This window comes from Lytechinus variegatus, chromosome 5, assembly GCF_018143015.1.
Source record: "Lytechinus variegatus isolate NC3 chromosome 5, Lvar_3.0, whole genome shotgun sequence".
Taxonomy (NCBI): Eukaryota; Metazoa; Echinodermata; class Echinoidea; order Temnopleuroida; family Toxopneustidae; genus Lytechinus; species Lytechinus variegatus.
In genome coordinates, this window is record NC_054744.1 from 12686806 (window position 1) to 12706630 (window position 19825).

General features: G+C 36.8%; 2 protein-coding genes across 5 annotated transcripts in view; both read right to left on the reverse strand.

The window, feature by feature from the left end:
- Positions 1-152: 152 nt before the first annotated feature.
- LOC121415371 (degenerin deg-1-like) lies at positions 153-14576 on the reverse strand. The gene is made up of 10 exons (XM_041608556.1): positions 14217-14576; positions 12704-13810; positions 11322-11431; positions 9677-9840; positions 7830-8028; positions 7312-7384; positions 4928-4985; positions 4025-4092; positions 1042-1117; positions 153-564 (listed from the first exon to the last, which is right to left on the reverse strand). Exons 1-10 carry the CDS (start codon positions 14222-14224, stop codon positions 400-402), a joined length of 2028 nt encoding a protein of 675 aa, XP_041464490.1. The 5' UTR covers positions 14225-14576; the 3' UTR covers positions 153-399.
- A 2321-nt stretch (positions 14577-16897) lies between these two features.
- Positions 16898-19825, reverse strand: part of LOC121415369 (sodium channel protein 1 brain-like) — a 31078-nt gene continuing 28150 nt past the window's right edge. For all 4 annotated transcript variants that reach the window (XM_041608552.1, XM_041608554.1, XM_041608555.1 and 1 more), the window contains one exon: positions 16898-19767. In XM_041608552.1, the coding sequence (XP_041464486.1) occupies positions 18491-19767 (1277 nt within the window). In that variant the 3' untranslated portion in view covers positions 16898-18490. The remainder of the gene's footprint in view (positions 19768-19825) is intronic.

Sequence of the window (19825 nt, forward strand, 5' to 3'; positions counted from 1 at the left end):
GGCGATCCTGGAGGCGGGGGCACAGTGCTCCCACTTTTTGAAGCACTGAAAAAGAGCCCTTTTTACGAAAGAAAAATGCCATGTCCAGCCCTTTTCCCTGTGGCCCCCCTTTCAACTTCGCTCCGCCGCCCCCGAGTCAGACTTAAAGGTTTCTTGGTTGTATAAGAAAAACATTAACTTTAACGGGGTCAACGGCGACACAAAATATGATATCTTTTGACTTTTGGACAAGTCCTTTATCTTTTGATGATAAGCTGACATAGTTTTCGTAGAGAGTGCGTAGATGATCCAATTGATTCCAGATACAATGACCAATATATCCCTGACGATTTCCCTAACGATTATTTTCGTCTTGTTGTAAATTAATCAGTAATCTTGGTAATGGGATGAATTCTAGAATCAGGATTTAAAATCCACTGGAATGACTCTATCGTGACTGTATGCCTTCCGACAGAGATACTTTACGAGATCGACGACAAGGACTCCGACCTCGCAGATAGTGATGACAGAGAACCCAATGTAGAGTCCAAGAAGACCCCCAATACCTCCGAGCAAGCTCTCGATCTATGGTGGGAAAAGAAATTCAAATCACAATTCAAACTTAAGCCAAAACATAAAGAAAGAAAAAAGTAAAAGGAAGTCCTGGGACCCGTTTCATAAAGAGTTAAAACTATGGTAACCTTGCCATAATGGCAACTAAATTACAAACCCTATTTCTTAGTGTGTAGGATGATCAGCGATAGAGAAAAGTGTCACCACGGGGGGGGGGGGGTAGAAGGAGATAATACACTTTCAATTTTTAACCGATCCTTAAGCAAGATTGTTTGTATGTGAATTTGAATGAGGGCATAAGATACCAAGACATGTCCCTAAGTACGATTTATCTTTATGGAAACGGAGAGGCCCATAAAGAGTAGAGTGGGCTTATAAAAAGCAAAGGCAAATAATTAAAACTTTTTACAAATTCTCGCAAGGGTCACTCTACCCCTTTGCCCCCCCCCCCGTAAAAGTCTACGCTAAAGCGCTTTGAAATGAACATACCGTGTACTTCGGATTCTGAATCATCTGTTCATAGTTCAGTTCTTCAAAATAGATCCTCACTCGAGCTAGATTTTTCCTGTTTGAAAAAAAAAATGTGTATTGTATACAGCCCGTGTTTTCCCGAACATATGCCACTATAAGACTAAAGTATTTCATTCGAGAAATTCGAAGAGTCATAAACAAACCGATCTTATTTTTTTATCAAATCAACAGATAGCATATATAGTCAGGGTTTTTTTAATCATCCAGATCTTTATGATTTTTCTCAATCCGTCATTTGAAATATCTATCATCGAAGTTGGTGAAGTGTTTACCGAATCTCTCTTTCCTGAGAAATATGCTTCCACAATTTTATGTCCATAAATATTGGATTCCATTTGATCTGATTTTATTCATTGTTTCCATCTCAAAGTTGTATATAATAAACAGAGCATAACAAAGTAAATAATATTATAAGAAATAACATTATATACAACACAATTACAGATTTAAAGAGCATAATTAAAAAATAGAATTAGTTCAAATAGTTTTTTTGTACTTAAAAATAAAACGGATGAGTTTGCAGAAAAAAGGCAAAGCTTGTATGAAAGGCAAGTCCCTAAACTTAGTTACATATTCCACATCCCATAAAATTCACCGCAAATATTTCTAAAATATTGGAACGTTTTACAATTTCCATGAGATCTCGTTCATTTTCTAATGGGCTGTTATGTATATTTCAATTATAATGATAATTAATATCAATTGTATACCGTTCATCACAAAACATGTCTCTAACTGGCGCTTAAAAACAGAAAGAGAGAATCAATTTTAGAAAAGAAAACCTAAGTAATAGTATAGTTTACAGTAGACTGGAGGCAGTTGAGGGGCTTCACATGCGAAGGGAAAAGCTGTATAACAAAAAAGTAGGTTTTAACATTGATTTTAATTTCTCTGTTGAATCTGCTTGTTTTATACTTTGTGGTGTTGTTCCAGAGATGAGGGGATGGGGAATAAAAAAAAGAAAAAGATCGTGAACCATAAGACTGGGTAGTGGTGGCAGGAACTATTAAGAGTGATTTGTTTCTTCAGCGCAAGTTCCGGGAGGGTGAATATTCTGATATCAACTCTTGAAGATAGACTGGAGCTGATTTCTTCAAAACTTTGGAATGTCAGTAAGAGGATCTTAAAATCAATTCGTTCCCGGACCTCTAGCATGTGAAGCCCCCTCAGCAGTTTCCCTACCTTCAAATTACTATTCCGAAAAATAATATTTGAATGTCCTGTTAATTGTTGATTGCTTACCACTGGCGTAAATCCGTGTTGATGGGTGGGGGGATGACTGAAATATTTTGGCATTTTTTGCAATCATGTATTTAGATATGCAAGGAATTGTCATTGATATGTCCACAGTGGTGTACCGTGGGTCACGGCATTATGGGGGCACCAGCAAAATTTTTGAATCACTGAGTGAGCGCGCGAAGGGCGCTCATTTGACAGTTATACTGACCTAATTGAGAAATTTTAAGGACAATTTCATTAAACGGATATGTATCTCACTGATCAAATAATGCGAGCGCGAAGCGCGAGCTGAATTTTTTTATATTCACACCTAAAAAGGGACATTATAATCAAATTTGTGTAATCACGATAGGTACCTGTCTTGCTAAATAAAGCGAGCGCGAAGCGCGAGCTGAAATTTTCGCATATTTCGACCCCAAACAGCGAGATTTTAAGGAATATATTTTAGGAATCCATTAAGAGTATGCATATCTCACCATAGTCATCTAATGCGAGTGCCAAGCGCTTGCTGATTTTATTAGAATTACATCTGAACACATGAAACACTTTTGTAGTCATTGCAATCATGATTATCATACGCATCTCACTAATCAAATATTGCGAGCGCGAAGCGCGAGCTGAAAATTTAGACAATTTAGACTTGAAGTGGGGCATTCTAAGGTTTCTTTGTAGGAAGTAACTGGGACCATACGTATTTCATTAGTCAAATGATGCGAGCGCGAAGCGCGAGCTGAAAATTTTTGATATTCAGATCAGAAGGGACATTTTAAGGACTGATTTTAGGAATTCATGAAGAGCAGACATATCTCACCAATCCACTAATGCGAACGTAATCACGGACAGGAAATGTTTCATATATACGAAGACCTAAACATGGGGCAATCACTTGAGTCATATAAAAGAAGCATATGTCACTACATAAAACAATGATAACTCAAGTGCTAGGAAATATATTTGGTTTATATTGACTTGAAAACGGGATGTTTTAGTACTTCAGGATTATATATCTCGTTAAATAGACAATGCGAGCACCAGGAACAATGAAGACGTAGGCCCTGGGCAAATTATGTTTCATAAAGTTATGATAAAAATGTTTCTTATGTAATGTAACATAACATAATTATAATATAATATAACATAATAATGAATAATATTTTCTTCTTTCCCACTACGTTTCTCTTCCTTTCTCCCTCTTTTCTCCTTTTCCCCTTTTTTGGGGTCAGCCGATGGAGAGGGGGGGGGGGGGGTATGTGCCCCCCGTAGTTACGCCACTGTATGTCCATATGGCAAATACCCCTCCAATATTATTATTTTTCTTACCCCATGATGGTTCAATGGTTTTATTAGAGATTACATAAAAAAAATGACTTTCCATCTTAATCCCTTCCCAAAGACCCCAACATTGATGAATTGGAAGAAACGAGGGTTTCTCTTCAATGTTATAATAAGGACATAAGTATTTCGTTTGGAAATGGTGAACTGGCTCTTTATTTGCATTTTATGATTCAATAATATTGTTTTATTTGTTAAGCGGTATTTTAGGAAGAATTTTTACCAATAAAGCAACTATCTCTTGTGATTTTTTTTCATTTCTTTCGTAAAAAGTGGGGGATGTTTGTACAGGCCATCCCCCCCCCCTCCTCGAAAAGTGTGGGGGTATATCCCCCATCCCCCCCCCGGGATTTACGCCAGTGTTGCTTACCTTGTTTGTTCAACGTTCTCTAGAATACGTTTAGCTTTTTCATTGGTCAATCGAGTTTTCAAATGGCTCTGACGTGTTATCATGTGACCATCAAATCCAGCATTAGACAGAGAGAGGATAAAACGAAATCATTCAATTATTTTTTTTTTCTCTCTTTTCATTACATTGCATGAGTGATTGAGGTAAATTATTCCAATTTTAATGAACGATTATTGTAATAAAGTATACCTTTACAGACAAAAATGAATAATTTCTTAAGTAATTTCTTATTTCTCTCCAAAATTAAAATACAATAATACAATAAAAAAAATCATTTTTTTTTCAAATGAAAAGAAATACATCATTCATAATTGATTAAACATAATGAACATGCTACATATTTTAACTTAATTTAACGATAATGTATCGGTTACGCGATTTCTTTTCATCATAACGGGTGCCGTGGCCGAGTGGTCTAAGGCGCCTGGCTATACGTGGAAAGTCCGGGGCTCGATCCCCGGCTGCGGCACCTATGCCCGTGAGCAAGGCATTTAATCTACAATGCTCTTTTATCCTGATTTCAAATAAATGGAAATGCGATATGCATTACTGGTAACTAGGTGTGCACTTGTTCAAAAAAAAAAATAGCTATGACACTGGTATACACTCTAAGAACCAATATTGGGTAGAAATAGAACTTGCATGTTTGCTGGTTATTTTTTCACCGCATATTATTAGGCTATTTCAACGCAACATTACAAACATGCATGTTCTTATCTTACCCAATATTGGGTAAACATTTTTAGGGTGTAATTGAGATTTTAATATCGAGTACGCTATGTCCATTGCAGTAATCGTTATAAGAAAAACATAATTATCTTAATTCATGTAAAAATAGGAAATGATAATCAGTAATATGCCTACCTCATAACGTTCTGAAGGCCAGAGTGATGACGTCACGGCCGTCACAAAGAGCGTCTCCCTTTACATAAAGTGAAATATTTTTTTTTATTTTGTTAATATATCACTACTGTTCCTTTCTTGTAAAAAAAATATTAGGTTGGTTAGTTATTCAAACCATCAGCTGTTGGTTATAAAATACTTCACGGGAACGACCGGCTTTTTGCTTAAAGAGCACCCTATCAAAATATTGTTCCAATAAATTGAATAAAAACAAATATTTATTATTATTATCATTATCAATAGAAGTATTATTCTCATTATTATTAGTGGCGCAGTGAGCCAAAATAAAATTGTGTGGGCAGACAAAAAATGCTTAGTTCATACTTTCTAACAGACACCATGGAGCAAAAAAAATATGACGTTTTTTAACTAGTAACGTTTTTTAGGTTCTGATTAACAATCAAAAGGAAAGTGACATTTCAGCTGCTTTTCTTTTCATTTTTTTTCGATCCATACTCTAGATTCTATACTTATCACCATCATCTGTTTTCTCTACGCTTATCTATCTTAATTATCTATAAGGCAATGTTGATTCATTTTGCTCTCAACGAATATACTCGATGGTCACTATATTCAGTGACGAGCCAATAACTCATATTGACTTGTATTGACTCAATATCTACGCACGTTTGATTGTATCTCGAGTTATTGACAACGAGGAAGGATGGAGCAAATTTTATTACATGTTTTTCATGATTATATACATATCAAACAACGTGTTTTTATACTGTGTTTAATATGGCTTGAAAACACAAGTAAACAGCGACACATCAAACGATTACACATTTCACGTGTGACCGTCATGAAGTATATATATTCTTTTTAGGATATTAGTTTTGATCGAGCACATATTGGTGGGGAGAAAGACAGTAATGTATGTAGGTCCGTCACCAGCTTTTTTCTAGGGGGGGGGTGCTTTTTATGAAAAAAAAACACAAAAACACAAAAAACAACGTATTAACTCAATTTCATGCAGTTATATAGCCCGCCGGCCAGATCTTTTTCAAAAAAGCCCTCAAGTATCCCTACCCCCCCCCTCCGGTTTTTTTTTTTTTTTTTTTTTTTTGGTTCTGAAGGGGGTGCGTTCGCACCCTCCGCACCCCCCCTGGCGACGGCCCTGGTATGTAGGTCTCTCAGATACTAATCAAATGCAGTGTGTAATTAGAATTCGACCTGGAGAAATATAGGAGTTTTATTTTTATATAGTACAACAAGCCAATGAGCAGTGAGACAGAAGGAATATAAGTTTATATACAAAATACTTTAAGAAACAATATTTCTATAAAACATCTGATGTCGTGTACAGGATAAAGTTTTTGTTAATTTATAATTAATGATGACTCTCCTTGTTTCATTTTGTAAATCGATTTTATTTAGATTTGAATTTACCGATTGAGGGCGTATTGCCTTTTTGTCCAGTCACGGGAAGCGTGTCGCTTGCGTGTCGCTTGTCCGTAGTTGAAAATTTTCTTTAATTTCGTAAAACGAGCCCATTGAGGTAAGTATTATTTGTTTATTTTGAAGTTTATTAGTTATATGGCCAGATAAACCCGAGTGGCATGCTGAAATATTGTTCTTTTCTTAAGTGATGAAATTAATGTGTCCAAGTTATGTAGGCCGAGTGAGTTTGTTCTAATGAAAACGCCGTATATATACGTGTACATGCATGCATTACGTAATAGAAAGCGTACGTGGCGGTAGGCGGTAGTTGTGTATAAGCAATCAATTTGAATTTGGCGCCTTCGGGCACGTGATGTATGCATTGTCATAAGCCATGTAAACATAAAGAAGAAAAACAGAAACGCATTTAAAGTCGTAGTTAACTTTATTATGAAAACTATTTACAACAGGGTGGATTTTTAGGGTGCATTAATCAATACATGACATTTACAGTATGCTTGTACTTGATATGGTCTTGAAACATGTCAAGTTAGATGTTGAATATAGTAATGCAATGTTTTACTGCAAGTCAACGTTATTTGCCTGTTTGGAAATCTGTAGAAATTATTTATGTGTGTCATGACATGTTTTCAATTCAGCTTATACAAGTATTGATTATTCTGTTATTAAATTGCAGATTTAACCAGTCTCATGTCTAGACTCGGTCTGATTCTAGGGTTTGTTTAGTTTCGACGTATCACTCGCCACATCTATGTTAAATGATAAACGAACATTCATGTTATTTTTCAGCCCAGAATTCTCCAATAATACACAATTAGTGATGACGAAAAAAAAAGTGAAACACGCGGAGTTTTTTTTTTGTGTGTGTGTTTTTCTTTTGGAGGGTTGATGGGTTACAAGAAGTTTGATAAATAAAAAAGGAAAGTAACGAAATTTGAACTTACCTGCAAGCAACAGGGCAGTTACACGGTAGCTCACCCTCGTGAAAGAATTGTTCTATAGCCTGTCGACATACCTCTGAAACGAAACATCAAATTTCGTATCATTTCCAAAGTGTCCACATTGTTAAACGATGCAATAACGTTCAAAATGCGATAAAATATAACCTACCTGTTTAACTTTGCCTATTTTTAAAAAAAGATCGGAAAACATTTTCACACCTAAAAATTATACCCAATATTCATAACGCGCTTTTCCCAATCGGCCCAAAGTGCTTACAATTTTAACTTTATATAAAACACAAACAAACCAAACAAAACAAAATACTGAATGACATAAAGAAAATGAAGGCAGTTGCGTAGAACAAGAAAAATATATATATATATATAAACTTGTTGTATTTCATTGAGGGGTTTGGCGGTTGCTTGTCAGAAAATTTTTAAGAAGTTATGAGCACCTTGGGGCTAGCTCCCATATGAAATAGTGGATCCGCCACTAGTTGCAGAATATACTGGATACTTACGTTGAGATCTGTTTCTTGAGCTACAAAGTGTATCATTCATCAATATATCTGTAACACAGTCACACCTGCCTAATAGATGCTGCTGAATGCAAGACTTGATGCATGCTCTAGTTGTATAGGCATATTCCGTGGATGTAAAGTTAGTCTTGGTTCCATCCGTGCAGTTTCCATGGGGATCTGGAAGCCGCTGGAAGTAAGACTATATCAGATTATAAAAAAAGTGATCATTAATTTCGTCGATAAAAATAATAACCTTTATCGTTTTACATAGCGACTACAATATAAACAAAATATGGATTTCCTCCATTAGCCTTGTATGCAAATCAGGCTTGGAGCATAATAGTTACACTTTTCATACTTTCCCTTTTTCTTCATAATTTCTGTAAAAATATAGGCTAACAAAGTGATCATTTTCATGTCAATATGCCAAAAGCCTAATACACTGCCCGCCCATTCCTGACTGCTTTTGAATGTGACATGTTTATGTGCTGGTAAAGACTTTATCAAATGCATAATTTTAGAATTAACGTATACAGTACAGCCCAAATGTGCATGTGTCACTTATACCAAATTATCTACAATCACACTCAGATAAATAAAAAAAATGATCATGTTATGTGACTTTACGATGGTAATTCAGGAAGTTGTTTAAATACATTAAAATATATTTCACATCACGATCTGGTGGGTGTTTCATAAAGCTGTTCGTAAGTTAAGAGCGACTTTAAGAACGACTGGTGACCCTTTCTTGTTGAAAATGGCATATTTCATTGGCGATGGTCAAGCGCGTAAGAAAGGATCACCAGTCGCATCTAAAGTCGCTTGTAACTTACGAACAGCTTTATGAAACGACCTTCACGCATCCTGTCGAGATAATGGGTTTATTCTAATCATTTTCGTTGCTTTCTGATTTCGGCAGATTATTGATCCTTGCTTATAAGAGACTTGGATTTTGTCAATTTTTATGCTGTAAATAATTATATCACTTAAGATTAATTGAATTTTTCGCTTGTAAGCTCTGCAAAAGCTCTTTTCGTAATTGGTACATGACGAGTATTATTGATAATAAAGTCCCATCATTAGCGTAATTAACTAATTCATTATTAATGGGATGATATAGGCATAGTAATGACAAGGACTTTCAACATAATTAAAATGTGTACTCCAGTGGCGTATCTGGGATTTTCCAAAGGGGAGGCAAATTCGGCCGCCAAAAAAATTTGACAGGAAAAAATAAGGTCTTCAACCGCAAAGAAAGGATTTCGTACCAGAAAATAATTGACAAGGAAAAAAGAAAGAAAAAAAGGTCTTCAAGTTCAAAGGAGCCGGCCATGTGCGGCTCGTCAGGGATCACTGTCTTGTAACGTCAGGGGGGGGGGGGGGGCAGGGATACGTCCCTTGCATGGGCTGTGACTCATCGGGGGTGCAGTCTGCCCCCCCCGTAGGTACGATAATGGTGTACTCTATGGTTGAAGTGACCTTTCTTCCTTTTCTTCATAATTGTAGCTTAAAGGAAGTAAAACAAAATGATTCTGATACTAGAAAATGGTTAAACGTTGTTTGTTTGTTTGTTTTTCCTTGCATCTGTGCGTTTTTGTAGAAAAAACTTAATTGATTAGTTTTATAATCAAATTCTGGAATGGTGTACCGCAAAGTCAAGAAACCCTCACTTCTTTACATGTGTGTAATGCGTTCGCATTACACTTTGTCTTTACATTGTGTAACCATGGTAACTGGACAATACATACGGCAAGTGAGCCTTCATCATAGATCAACCTATATATGTCCTTGTTTTCCTATACATTTTGCATACTGTTCTGTTTGAAATAGGAAAATAAAACTGAAACCTGTCTCAAGCCGATATCTGTCACTTGTCCCGTGGACGCAACAACCCCATCATCCTCCGGGAAGGGGAATACATTTGACGGATGAACAGCGACTCGAACTCCGGCCTCTTGGGCGAAGAGCCCAACGTATTCCGGCTGCTCAGTAAAGAGGGTTAGGTGAAGTCCTGTATGGACAACAAATTGTACAATTTCTGATGTTATCTTTTGATATTGAATTTAACAAAATCTTGTATCATATAACTATTTTTACAAAATAATGACACCATATATAGAAATCACAATTATCCTCACTTCAACCTCACTTTCACTTATCGATATTTTCGTGAATATACAATATTATTGGCCTTATTTATTATCATTTTGTAATATCATTCTAGCCTTATCATCTCTTTTCTTTCGTCCTCTAAAGCAAATATCAATGTTGTTGACAAATATTGATACGTCATGTTTAACAGATCATAGAACACTGTGTGCATGTTATTTTGCTTTGGTTTTTATTAAATTCTTTTAGATGATCAAATCATGGTATTACTCTCAAAAATGAACTAAAGAAAAGTGAGAAAGAGAGAGAGAGAGGGGAGAGAGAGTGACCCATTCAGTGAAAAAGATGTAATAGGCAAATTTCGGATGTAAATCGATGAAAACTTGGTATGTCATTTGTGTAAGTCGGTTGTAAGTACGTACATGTACCCTACCCAAAATTATCTTGTCGTGACAATCATCAAATTTGTCCGGTGAATGATATACCACTAATATTGGTCAATTAATGCCTTAATTGGTTAATGGATACTGGGGGTTTTAGTCCTGAAGGCCATTGCCCAATAAGTGACCAAGAGAAATGGTAAAGGAAAACATCATTCACCTATACTCACTTTGGCAATTAAATCTTAATCAAAAACTTACCGCGAATCGTGAATATTGCACGGCTTTTAGGCCAAAAAGAGTATTCGTCTTTCTCTCAGATTTCCGAATTTTATATGCCATCCAGTGATCTACGTTATTTCACAAATATACCATGTAAAATAGGATAGGCCTTGGTAGGGAGTAAGCTATTCCCAAATAGTCAATAATAATTCAGAATGAAATCTGGAATCATTAGCTGATGATATTGGAATAACTACATTCGTTGACAACACCTATCGGGTCATCCGGGCGGGTCATACTAGTTTCGATTCATCGATATACTCTGAATGTATTCCTTTTTCTCTCCGCACTAAAGGAAATAAGTTTACCATGAAGATCAGCTAGTGAGAGATGGAAGAGCTATATACCCTCAGATCCCGAGGCCTAGATAATTTCATGACAGAAAGACACTTTGTTTGAAAATTAAAGTCTCTTTTTTCCCTTACTCCCTAAGAGTAACCTCGCTCCATCAATACCATGTACTTTAGAATAAGTATAAGTATATCGGCAACAAAGAAGTACGTTAATGTACGTGACCGGAAGATACTAAAATTACTCTAAGGAGTGGAGAGGAGAAATTGAAGTTAAGAGATTGAGAAAAATGGGTAGGCTCTAATCACTGATGACGATGATGATGATGATGATGATGACGACGAATATGATGATGATGATGATGACAATGAAAATGATAATGACGATTGGTGATGTTGTGTTTTCAGTTAAGAATAATATAATGTATTACCGTACTGTGCACCAGTCTTTCCAGTTGATCGTGCTCCCGAGCTGTTTCCAACAACTTGGTTAAAAGTAAAGCAGTTACCGTAGTATTTGTTTTGAAATTGGCGAAAATCCCTGCGAAAACATGTTTGAACCCATACATCATATTTAGTATAGGTTAAGGGTTACTGGAATCATCAAATATTTTCAGTTTAATCATCATCTGCAGAAGAATATCATTTCGCATTTCTTTCCTCTGCTATAACTAATAATCTTAATAGTGAAGAAAAAATGGAAAGCAGAGCATTAGAAATGAAAGAAGGACATTTCTTCGAGAAGAAACAAACACCTTTGGAATAAGTAGGCTTGTGTCGAAACAGAAAAATCAAAGAATAAGAACAAAGAAAGTTTTAGAAAAATCGGACAAATAATGAGCATTTGAATATTGCAATTACTAATGCTATGGAGATCCTCCCATTGGCAATGCGGCGACAAAGATGTGTGATGTCACATGTGAAAAACTTTCCGTTTGATGGACTATTAAACGGACTATCAAAACGGATCAAGTGGAGCGTTGTGGCCCAGTGGATTAGTCTTCGGACTTTGAAACAGAGGGTCGTGGGTTCGAATCCCAGCCATTGCATAATTTCCTTCAGCAAGAAATTTATCCACATTGTGCTGCACTCGACCCAGGTGAGGTGAATGGGTACCCGGTAGGATTTTTCCTTGAACGCTTTAGCGCCTATTAATATGGCGGCTCAGCTACAGCCGGGGTAATAATATGATACCAATTATCAAAGCGCAGTAGAGTATATGCACATAGTAACTGCGCTATATAAATGGACCTATTATTATTACTATAAAATACCCCAAAAATGTGTCTTTTTGCTTTTTCATGGGGATACAAACTCTTTATCCATGATGTATCTGTATTACATGCCCTAATATAGAAAGAATATATGCTCTACTTATAGATGTGAAAAGAGAGTAAGTGAAATACATATTAAAAGCAATTGGGAGAGTTGTTTACAAGTGACATCATACATCTTTGTCGCATTGCTAATGTGAGGATCTCCATTGCATTAGTCATGTTAGTGATCGCAATGTTCAAATGCTCATAACTTTCTCATTATTTGTCCGATTTTTCTCAAACTTTCGTTGATCTGTTTCTTTGATTTTTCTGTTTTCTTGTTCCAAAGATTTCATTCTCCTTTAAGTTCTTGGAAAATTTTTAATACTGGTGGAATATATAGAAATGTACAATATAGATTTTAGATATAATATAAACGTGTGTTCTATGTACAGACCTACTTAAATGGGATAGCACTCGGGCAAACAGATTGTTCTTTGAGATGAATAAAAAAAGAGGGTTTGGGGATTTAGATTAATTGCCGAATGGATACTTACGTGTAATTACATTGACGTCTATCAAAGGTACACTGAAGTATGAAGTCTTCCGCCTGGTGGCCCAACAGTTTCAGTTCTTCCTTCGATGGGTTGATGACTTCCAGAAGATCGCTGAAGTCATCTGCAGTTGATTGTCTGTAGAAACCCTCCCAGTCGTTGTCATTTGCAACATCTTTCCATTCGTATTCCTGGTAATCAAAATCTTCATCCTCCCAATCATCCTCCCACCAGTCATACCGCTCGTTAAAGTTTTCCATACTGGTGTCCTCAGTTTCTCGTTTTTGGCGGACGGTTGGTCTTTGAGACAGTTCACCTGTGACAGGGTCAGGTATAAGACGGAGAGAAGATCTCCGACGACGCTTCATCGGTTGTCCTTCAGGTTCGGTGCCTGAAGATTCTGGCTCGAAAAACGAAGGAATTTCGGTCTCCACAAAGGATGGTTCTAGAGTAGTCTCCTCATCCGTTAGATGATCTTGTGAAGGTTTGACAGTTTCGTGGCTCTCGTTGGGTATATAAGTTGTGTTGGTCAATTCAGCAATGTTGAAACTGTCTTCTAGCGTGACTGTTTCAGTAACAATGGCAGAACCCAATTCCCTCTCTTCTTCCCCATTCTCCAATTCCCCTTCTGCTTTCACCTCCCCTTCCTCTTGTCCTTGACTTTCCTCTTCCTCATATTTCCTATACCATTCCGATGACCATTCAAACCACCAGGAGTAGTCAGCATCCCCACCTGTTGCCCCTCCATCAGCTAGGATCAAGCTCTCGAAGCGGGTGTTGACCAGGGCAGAGCGTCTCATCTTGTTCATATTGCAGACAGTGACTGCAGGGAACTGTAGCTCTGTCCGGGTTACCACGTCAATCTGCGTCGTGTAAGGATGTCCTCTAAAGTCGTGGAGCAATAGACTTCCTTGCCACAAGAAAGCTGCCAGTGCCACAAGAGTTGCGAACGACCAAAAGAACCTCGATGTCATTGATTTCGAGGTGATGATTCGTGGGATGCCATGGGCAGTGGTCACATCACTGTAATTTAACAGGACTGCATTAACCGATTCGAGATCGGCAAGGTCTTTCGTGCCTCCCATCCGGAATGAAGAGTTCCTTTTTACCCTGTTTGAGAATTATGATAGTGATGAAAATAATACCAATGATGATGATGATGATGTACATGATACAAATACATGCAAAAATATATCAATGAAAGTTGAATGAATATAATTATACTCTTGGTACTTACGGAATATACTGCCTTTGTAATGATGGCAAGTGGCAAAATTGATATACAAACTAAGATGGAATATGAAACGACGAAGTAGATCTCATTCCTCATCAAATAAGTTGAGATGATATGTATGATCCGCAAAAACGTGATTTTATGCAGTTCGGTTCCTGACACTAAAATGCTGGCATGTCGCTAACAAAACATAAGAGGAAAGAAATGCATTCAAGGACAACACATGAAATTGAATCTGAAAAGTAATCATTTCGTTTGAATTCCCACTAGCTAGCTACTTACATTTTCATCGTAATGTCGTTCAATTCCTTCAAAAATACGTAGACCTTAAAGGCTTCAATATCTTTCTTAGAGTAAAAGATACATGCAATATCCTGACCACTCGAATATTGATTATGATAACAAGGCTGATCAAATGTCGGAGCTTGAGGTTGTTCAGCTCAAACATTTAGAGGGGATTCGACATCACCACACGGTCTATGTCAAACTTCGATTGCAATGAAGCATGTGAGATGTAACCACTATACGCTTGTCCACTTTTCCTTTTACTATCAGTGTGTACTATATCAATATTACGATCGGTCGCTTTCCTCTTCACACTGCCATGTAGCACACTACAAACGATCTTGAAGTTGTACAGTACACGGCCTCTTTCTGTTGGGTGTCAACAGTTTTCGGAGAAATATTTGTCTATTAAGATATAAACGGAGATATACCACTCTACACAGTTACCTTTTTTTCCAAAATTAGGATGATAATAAATTAGTGAATTAAAATGAAAAACATCCACACAACATGCTGCATATAGACATGTTTATTCATGCTGCAACCATGACTTAACTTATGGGCTTATGAGTTCAATAACTAATCAATCAACCGCATGATCAGGGTACATTATTGACTGTATGATTATGCAGAAGAATGGCGTGGTGGTGGGTTGGAGGATTACTGCTCTGCATGCAGCAGATCATTGATTCAAATCCCACTAAGCCAAAAGTTTTAAAAGGGATGCGTTTGTAAAATGGGCTCGATCGTCGGATGTTTTATCTGACCACTTCTCACCCGAAACAAATCAAGGAAATGGCAACTTGTCAAGAGAAAATCGTTGATAAAACCAGTTGGACCCTCCTAATGAAACGCTCTCCTGATCGGGCAGGCAACTATGAATGATTTAATCTCCACGGGAGCAGCGGAAAAAATGTCCCATGTCGGATATGCTTTCGAGATGTGAATATTGTGTCAATGTGAATATTCCCTTAATGGATGTAAATATGAGCGTTGACGTAGACCTTATACGATTTGATATTCCTGCATTGCTTAATTAGCGATTAAATTGAGGGGATGATATCACGATTCCTTTCGTCTACGTCTAAATATCTATTTTAGTGCATCACTAGTTAAATTTACTACATTTGAACAGCTATCGAGTTAATGTAACAAATCCTCATACTAATGTTACGGTGCAATACGATATAATCATAATATACGTCAGAGTTTTCAAAAAGGACAATCCTAGACTTTTTCAGTTTCGTTATTTTGAAGGTCCGTTAGTCCGGAAATGAAAAAAAAGTTCGTTAATACGAAGGTTCGTTAGTCCGAAGGTTTGTTAATTCGAAAACGAAATAAGGTTCGTTAGTCCAAAACTGAAAATTATGTGGCGAAGCCTGGCATGTGGGTTGGGGGTGCTGTTAATTTGTTATGAGGGTGGGAAGGAGCTGATCTATCTTTACCAGCGGCCTTTACTTACTCATAGAAAGACTTAAAGGGGAAGTTCACCCTGACAAAAAGTTTATTGTAAAAATAGCAGAAAAAATAATAAAAAATATTGCCGAAGGTTTGAGAAAAATTCATCAAATAATTAAAAAGTTATTAGAATTTCAATTATTTGATTTGTGACGTCATATGCGAGCAGCATTGACTACATAGCGAATGGTAAAAAATCAATTAAATGTCATTTTCTCAGAAAATTGAAAATGGTTTTCACTGTAACTTTTGTATATCAATAGACAAATCATTTCACACCCGATCATGAAAAAAAAACAAAATTAAGTCATCAGGAACCATACAAAATTTGAAATTCATACATTTTATATTACATAACACATGGGGCAGCTGCTCGTTTATGACGTCACAAATCCCAAATTTTGAACTCTAATAACTTTCTTACTCTTTAACAGATTTTCCTCAAACCTTCACCAATATTTTTTACTATTTTTCTGCTATTTTTACAACAAAGTTTTCTTCAGGGTGAACTTCCCCTTTAAAAGGGTTATTATAGGCTAATGGGGCAAGTTCGGTTTTATTCAAGAATCGTTATCATGTTCATCTCTCATTGCCAGACCTGTAAATTTCGATGTCGAAGTATTGGTGCCTTTTAAAATTGTTTTGTCCAAGTTCACATTTAACACACATTCTTTCTCCCTCTATTTCTCTTTCCCTTTGTTCTTTTATCATCAAATATTTTTTTCAAAATTTCCTCTCTTTCATTCTCTTTCCCTCTCCCTCTCTTTCCCTATTTATGTTTTTCTCTTTACTTCTCTCTCCCTTTCTCTTACATTTTCCTCCCCTTTTATCCGCCTGTCATCCTCTCTTTTCTCTGTCTCTCATTCCCTCTCCCTCTATTTTTGCTTTCGTGTTATTTTCCTTTTGTTTTCATAATTTTGTTTATCATTATCATCATCAATATCCTAATCTTAATCATCACTAACATCATCACTATCATCATCATCATCGTTATCGTCATCATCATCATCATCACCATCATCATCATCTTATTCATCACCATCATCTTCATCATACCATCATCATAGACATCATCATCAGCAGCAGCAGCAGCATCACCGTTAGCATAATTAAACCTTCCTATGGGAGAGCGAATGCATTTTCACGCAAATGTTTACAATTTTCGTACAAATAATCATGTACATTTATTAGCATCAATGCGGAATCATAATTATAAAAGCCCCTCCTTCTTGACGAAACACAACATACATCTCTTTTCCTACATGTGTTATTATACAACAACTCTATTTAAGATTTTTTTTGAAAATACAAAAGGCGGCGGTGGTAATCATCAACGTAGTCGTCGTCGACATCGTCAGCATTCGATTTTTTTAACAAAAAGACAAAATAAAATACCAATATCAGGGTACGGGTTTTTTTTGCGTGAGGGGTATATGAAAGTAACTTCACACACGCTGCAAATATGTACTTAAATCATACATTGAAACTTAAAGAACATGTTGCATAGACGAAAAGACTATGAGCCAAATACAAGACGACTTTTCGGATAATTGTGAAAAGCTAAGTCCTATAAAACTTATAATATATCTTTTTAAATATACACATTCTGGCAAAGAATTATGCACAAAAATAATTCAACATAACATTATCAAATAAAAAAGAAAACGCAAAAATAACTCATCTATTCACTTTCTACTGACTTTAAACCATTAATGTTACTCATGTTTAATCAGGGTAACAATGAAAAAAAGCTTCATCCATTTTTGACAAATCAATTTTTCAATACACACATTATTTTATTCAGTAGTGACAAGGTTGTAAAAGTAAAGTAAATTACAATACTATAAAAAGTGTAATTACACGCAAAATAAGGCACTGGTATATAACAATGAATTATTAACGAAATTGTATCTATCCTCATATAACGGCGTTCATGTTTCTTTCACAAGATTCGAAACAGTTTTCGTGTGATGACTTATTGCACAATATCCTAATTCATTTCTTGCATTCACAGTCGGTTTTATGAAAAATAATTCACATAGAATATGTCAATGTTATAGCTCGTCAATTTGGCTAGCAGGTATTCGTTGATGTAATAAATATGTACATTATTCAATGTCCATCGTTATTGTTGCGGTGGGGGGGTTCTCGAGGAGAAGTGAATTTATAATACCGAAAACGACTTTTAATTCAATGACTTACTGTTTCTGACTTCGTCAAGTCATTTTTCAATGGCATCACGATTTCAAATAATACAAATAAGGTTACATTCAGTATTTCTTCGAGAAATTCTCGTATATAGTAAGAAAATAAAAAAATCTCTCAAATTATTGTACTATATTCTGTCAATGATTAAATTTATGCCCTTGGGACTTTTTGGAATTTATTGTTCCGATGTCTTAAGTCCCCGGAACCACCAAGGATTAGGTCACCAATAGACCTATTTGAAAGAAAGATATTCCGAAAATACTTAGAAATTTATTACAAAAATATGTATATAGCTTAACATACAATTGGAGGCACTTTGATATAATATTAACTTTAGGAAAAGAATACCATGCATTTTTACCTCTATAATATGCATGTGCTTAGTTCAGAAGCAAACATCTATAAACTTTTTTTTTTTAGAAAAGAGACATTTAGATACCCTTTCCTGTATCTAAAAAAAGAGGAATCCGCTTCTGTATCCTTGATCACAGTAATATGGCATGACAATAATACAATATAAATAATTTAAGAAGGGGATTTCAGTTTTAAGAAGTCCTAACTTCTTTACTCGACAGCACCGTCAATGCTACAAACCTTGACAGGTGTCATACTTGTGTTGTAGTCTCATATTTTGTTCCCTGACTCCCCACTATATCCACGGACGCATCTATTGTCTGGATCTCACTCCCTTGATCATCCAACTGATATTTCTCTGCTTTATTATGAGAAGAAGGATTGTCTAGGGTTTCCTCTGGAATCATAGGAGTGGCACTTCTCGACAGACCCAGCTGTCCGGGAAGTTCCATAGCGGGTCCTAGCGAGCTTCCGTGGCTCACATCCAGGTTAAGTTTTCCTGCTTCTTGCGACACGGAGTTCTTCCGCGAGTTGCTGTTGCTGGCCTGAGAGGCTCGATTAGCAGAAGCTGCTTTGCTGATCTCTCGCCTCAACCTGAAGAACCTATAAGCCCGCTGAACGATCTTTGCTGCTTGGCTCATCTTATTAATTTTCATTGTCGTTGTTGTCGGTTGATTTTGCTCGCGGTCGGGGAAGCTCTCAGCGAACTTCTCCGCCATTTGTTTCTGGAGTTCATTGAAATCATCCGACTCCTCCACGTCTGCTAAAACTCGTTTCGTTAACGAAAACAGAACATCCAGGCAATGTAATCTAAATCCATCGTAGATCGGCATATCTAACGCTGCAATCTTTATTCGATTTGGTCTGGCGAGGCGTAACGGTGCCTCTAAAGCGTCACAAAATTCACTCAGTTGTTCATATTTAATAAACTGCGAAGCGGAAGGATCGTATTTCTCCCAAATTTGATAGAACATTCCAAAATCATCTTCAGTAATTCCCACTTCCTCTTGTGCGTGGGCTTGACTGAAATTTTCCAGAATCACTGCAATGTACGTGTTGATCACCACTAGGAATGTAATAACAAGGTATACTGTGGAGAAGAATATTGGTACATAGAATCCACCACAGTCTCCATTCGGGAGCCCTCCGTATGTACTGTTACAATTTGGCTCCTGAACCATCAGCGGGTCTAAGACGTCGTTCCACCCGGCAGAGGTGGACAGGCGGAATAACAACAGCGCACTGTTTACCCAAGTCTGGAAGTTCGTGGTTTTGTCCAGAGCTCCGTCGAGCTTGACATGCCCGAACTGTGACATGCCGATGATTGAGAAGACAAAGATGACGAGAATAAGAAGAATTCCGATGTTGAGAAGGGCTGGCAAAGAAATGACCAGCGCGAAGAGAAGCTTCCGAATGCCTTTGGCCTGCTTCACAAGGCGGAGTACGCGACCGATCCTAAATAACCTCAACACTCTCAGCAGTGTAGGGTTGATGAATACACTGGATAACACATCGTCTAACACGATACCTATTAATGATAGATTCAAAAGGAAATGGATATCAACTCACAGCAAGATTTTTATGGT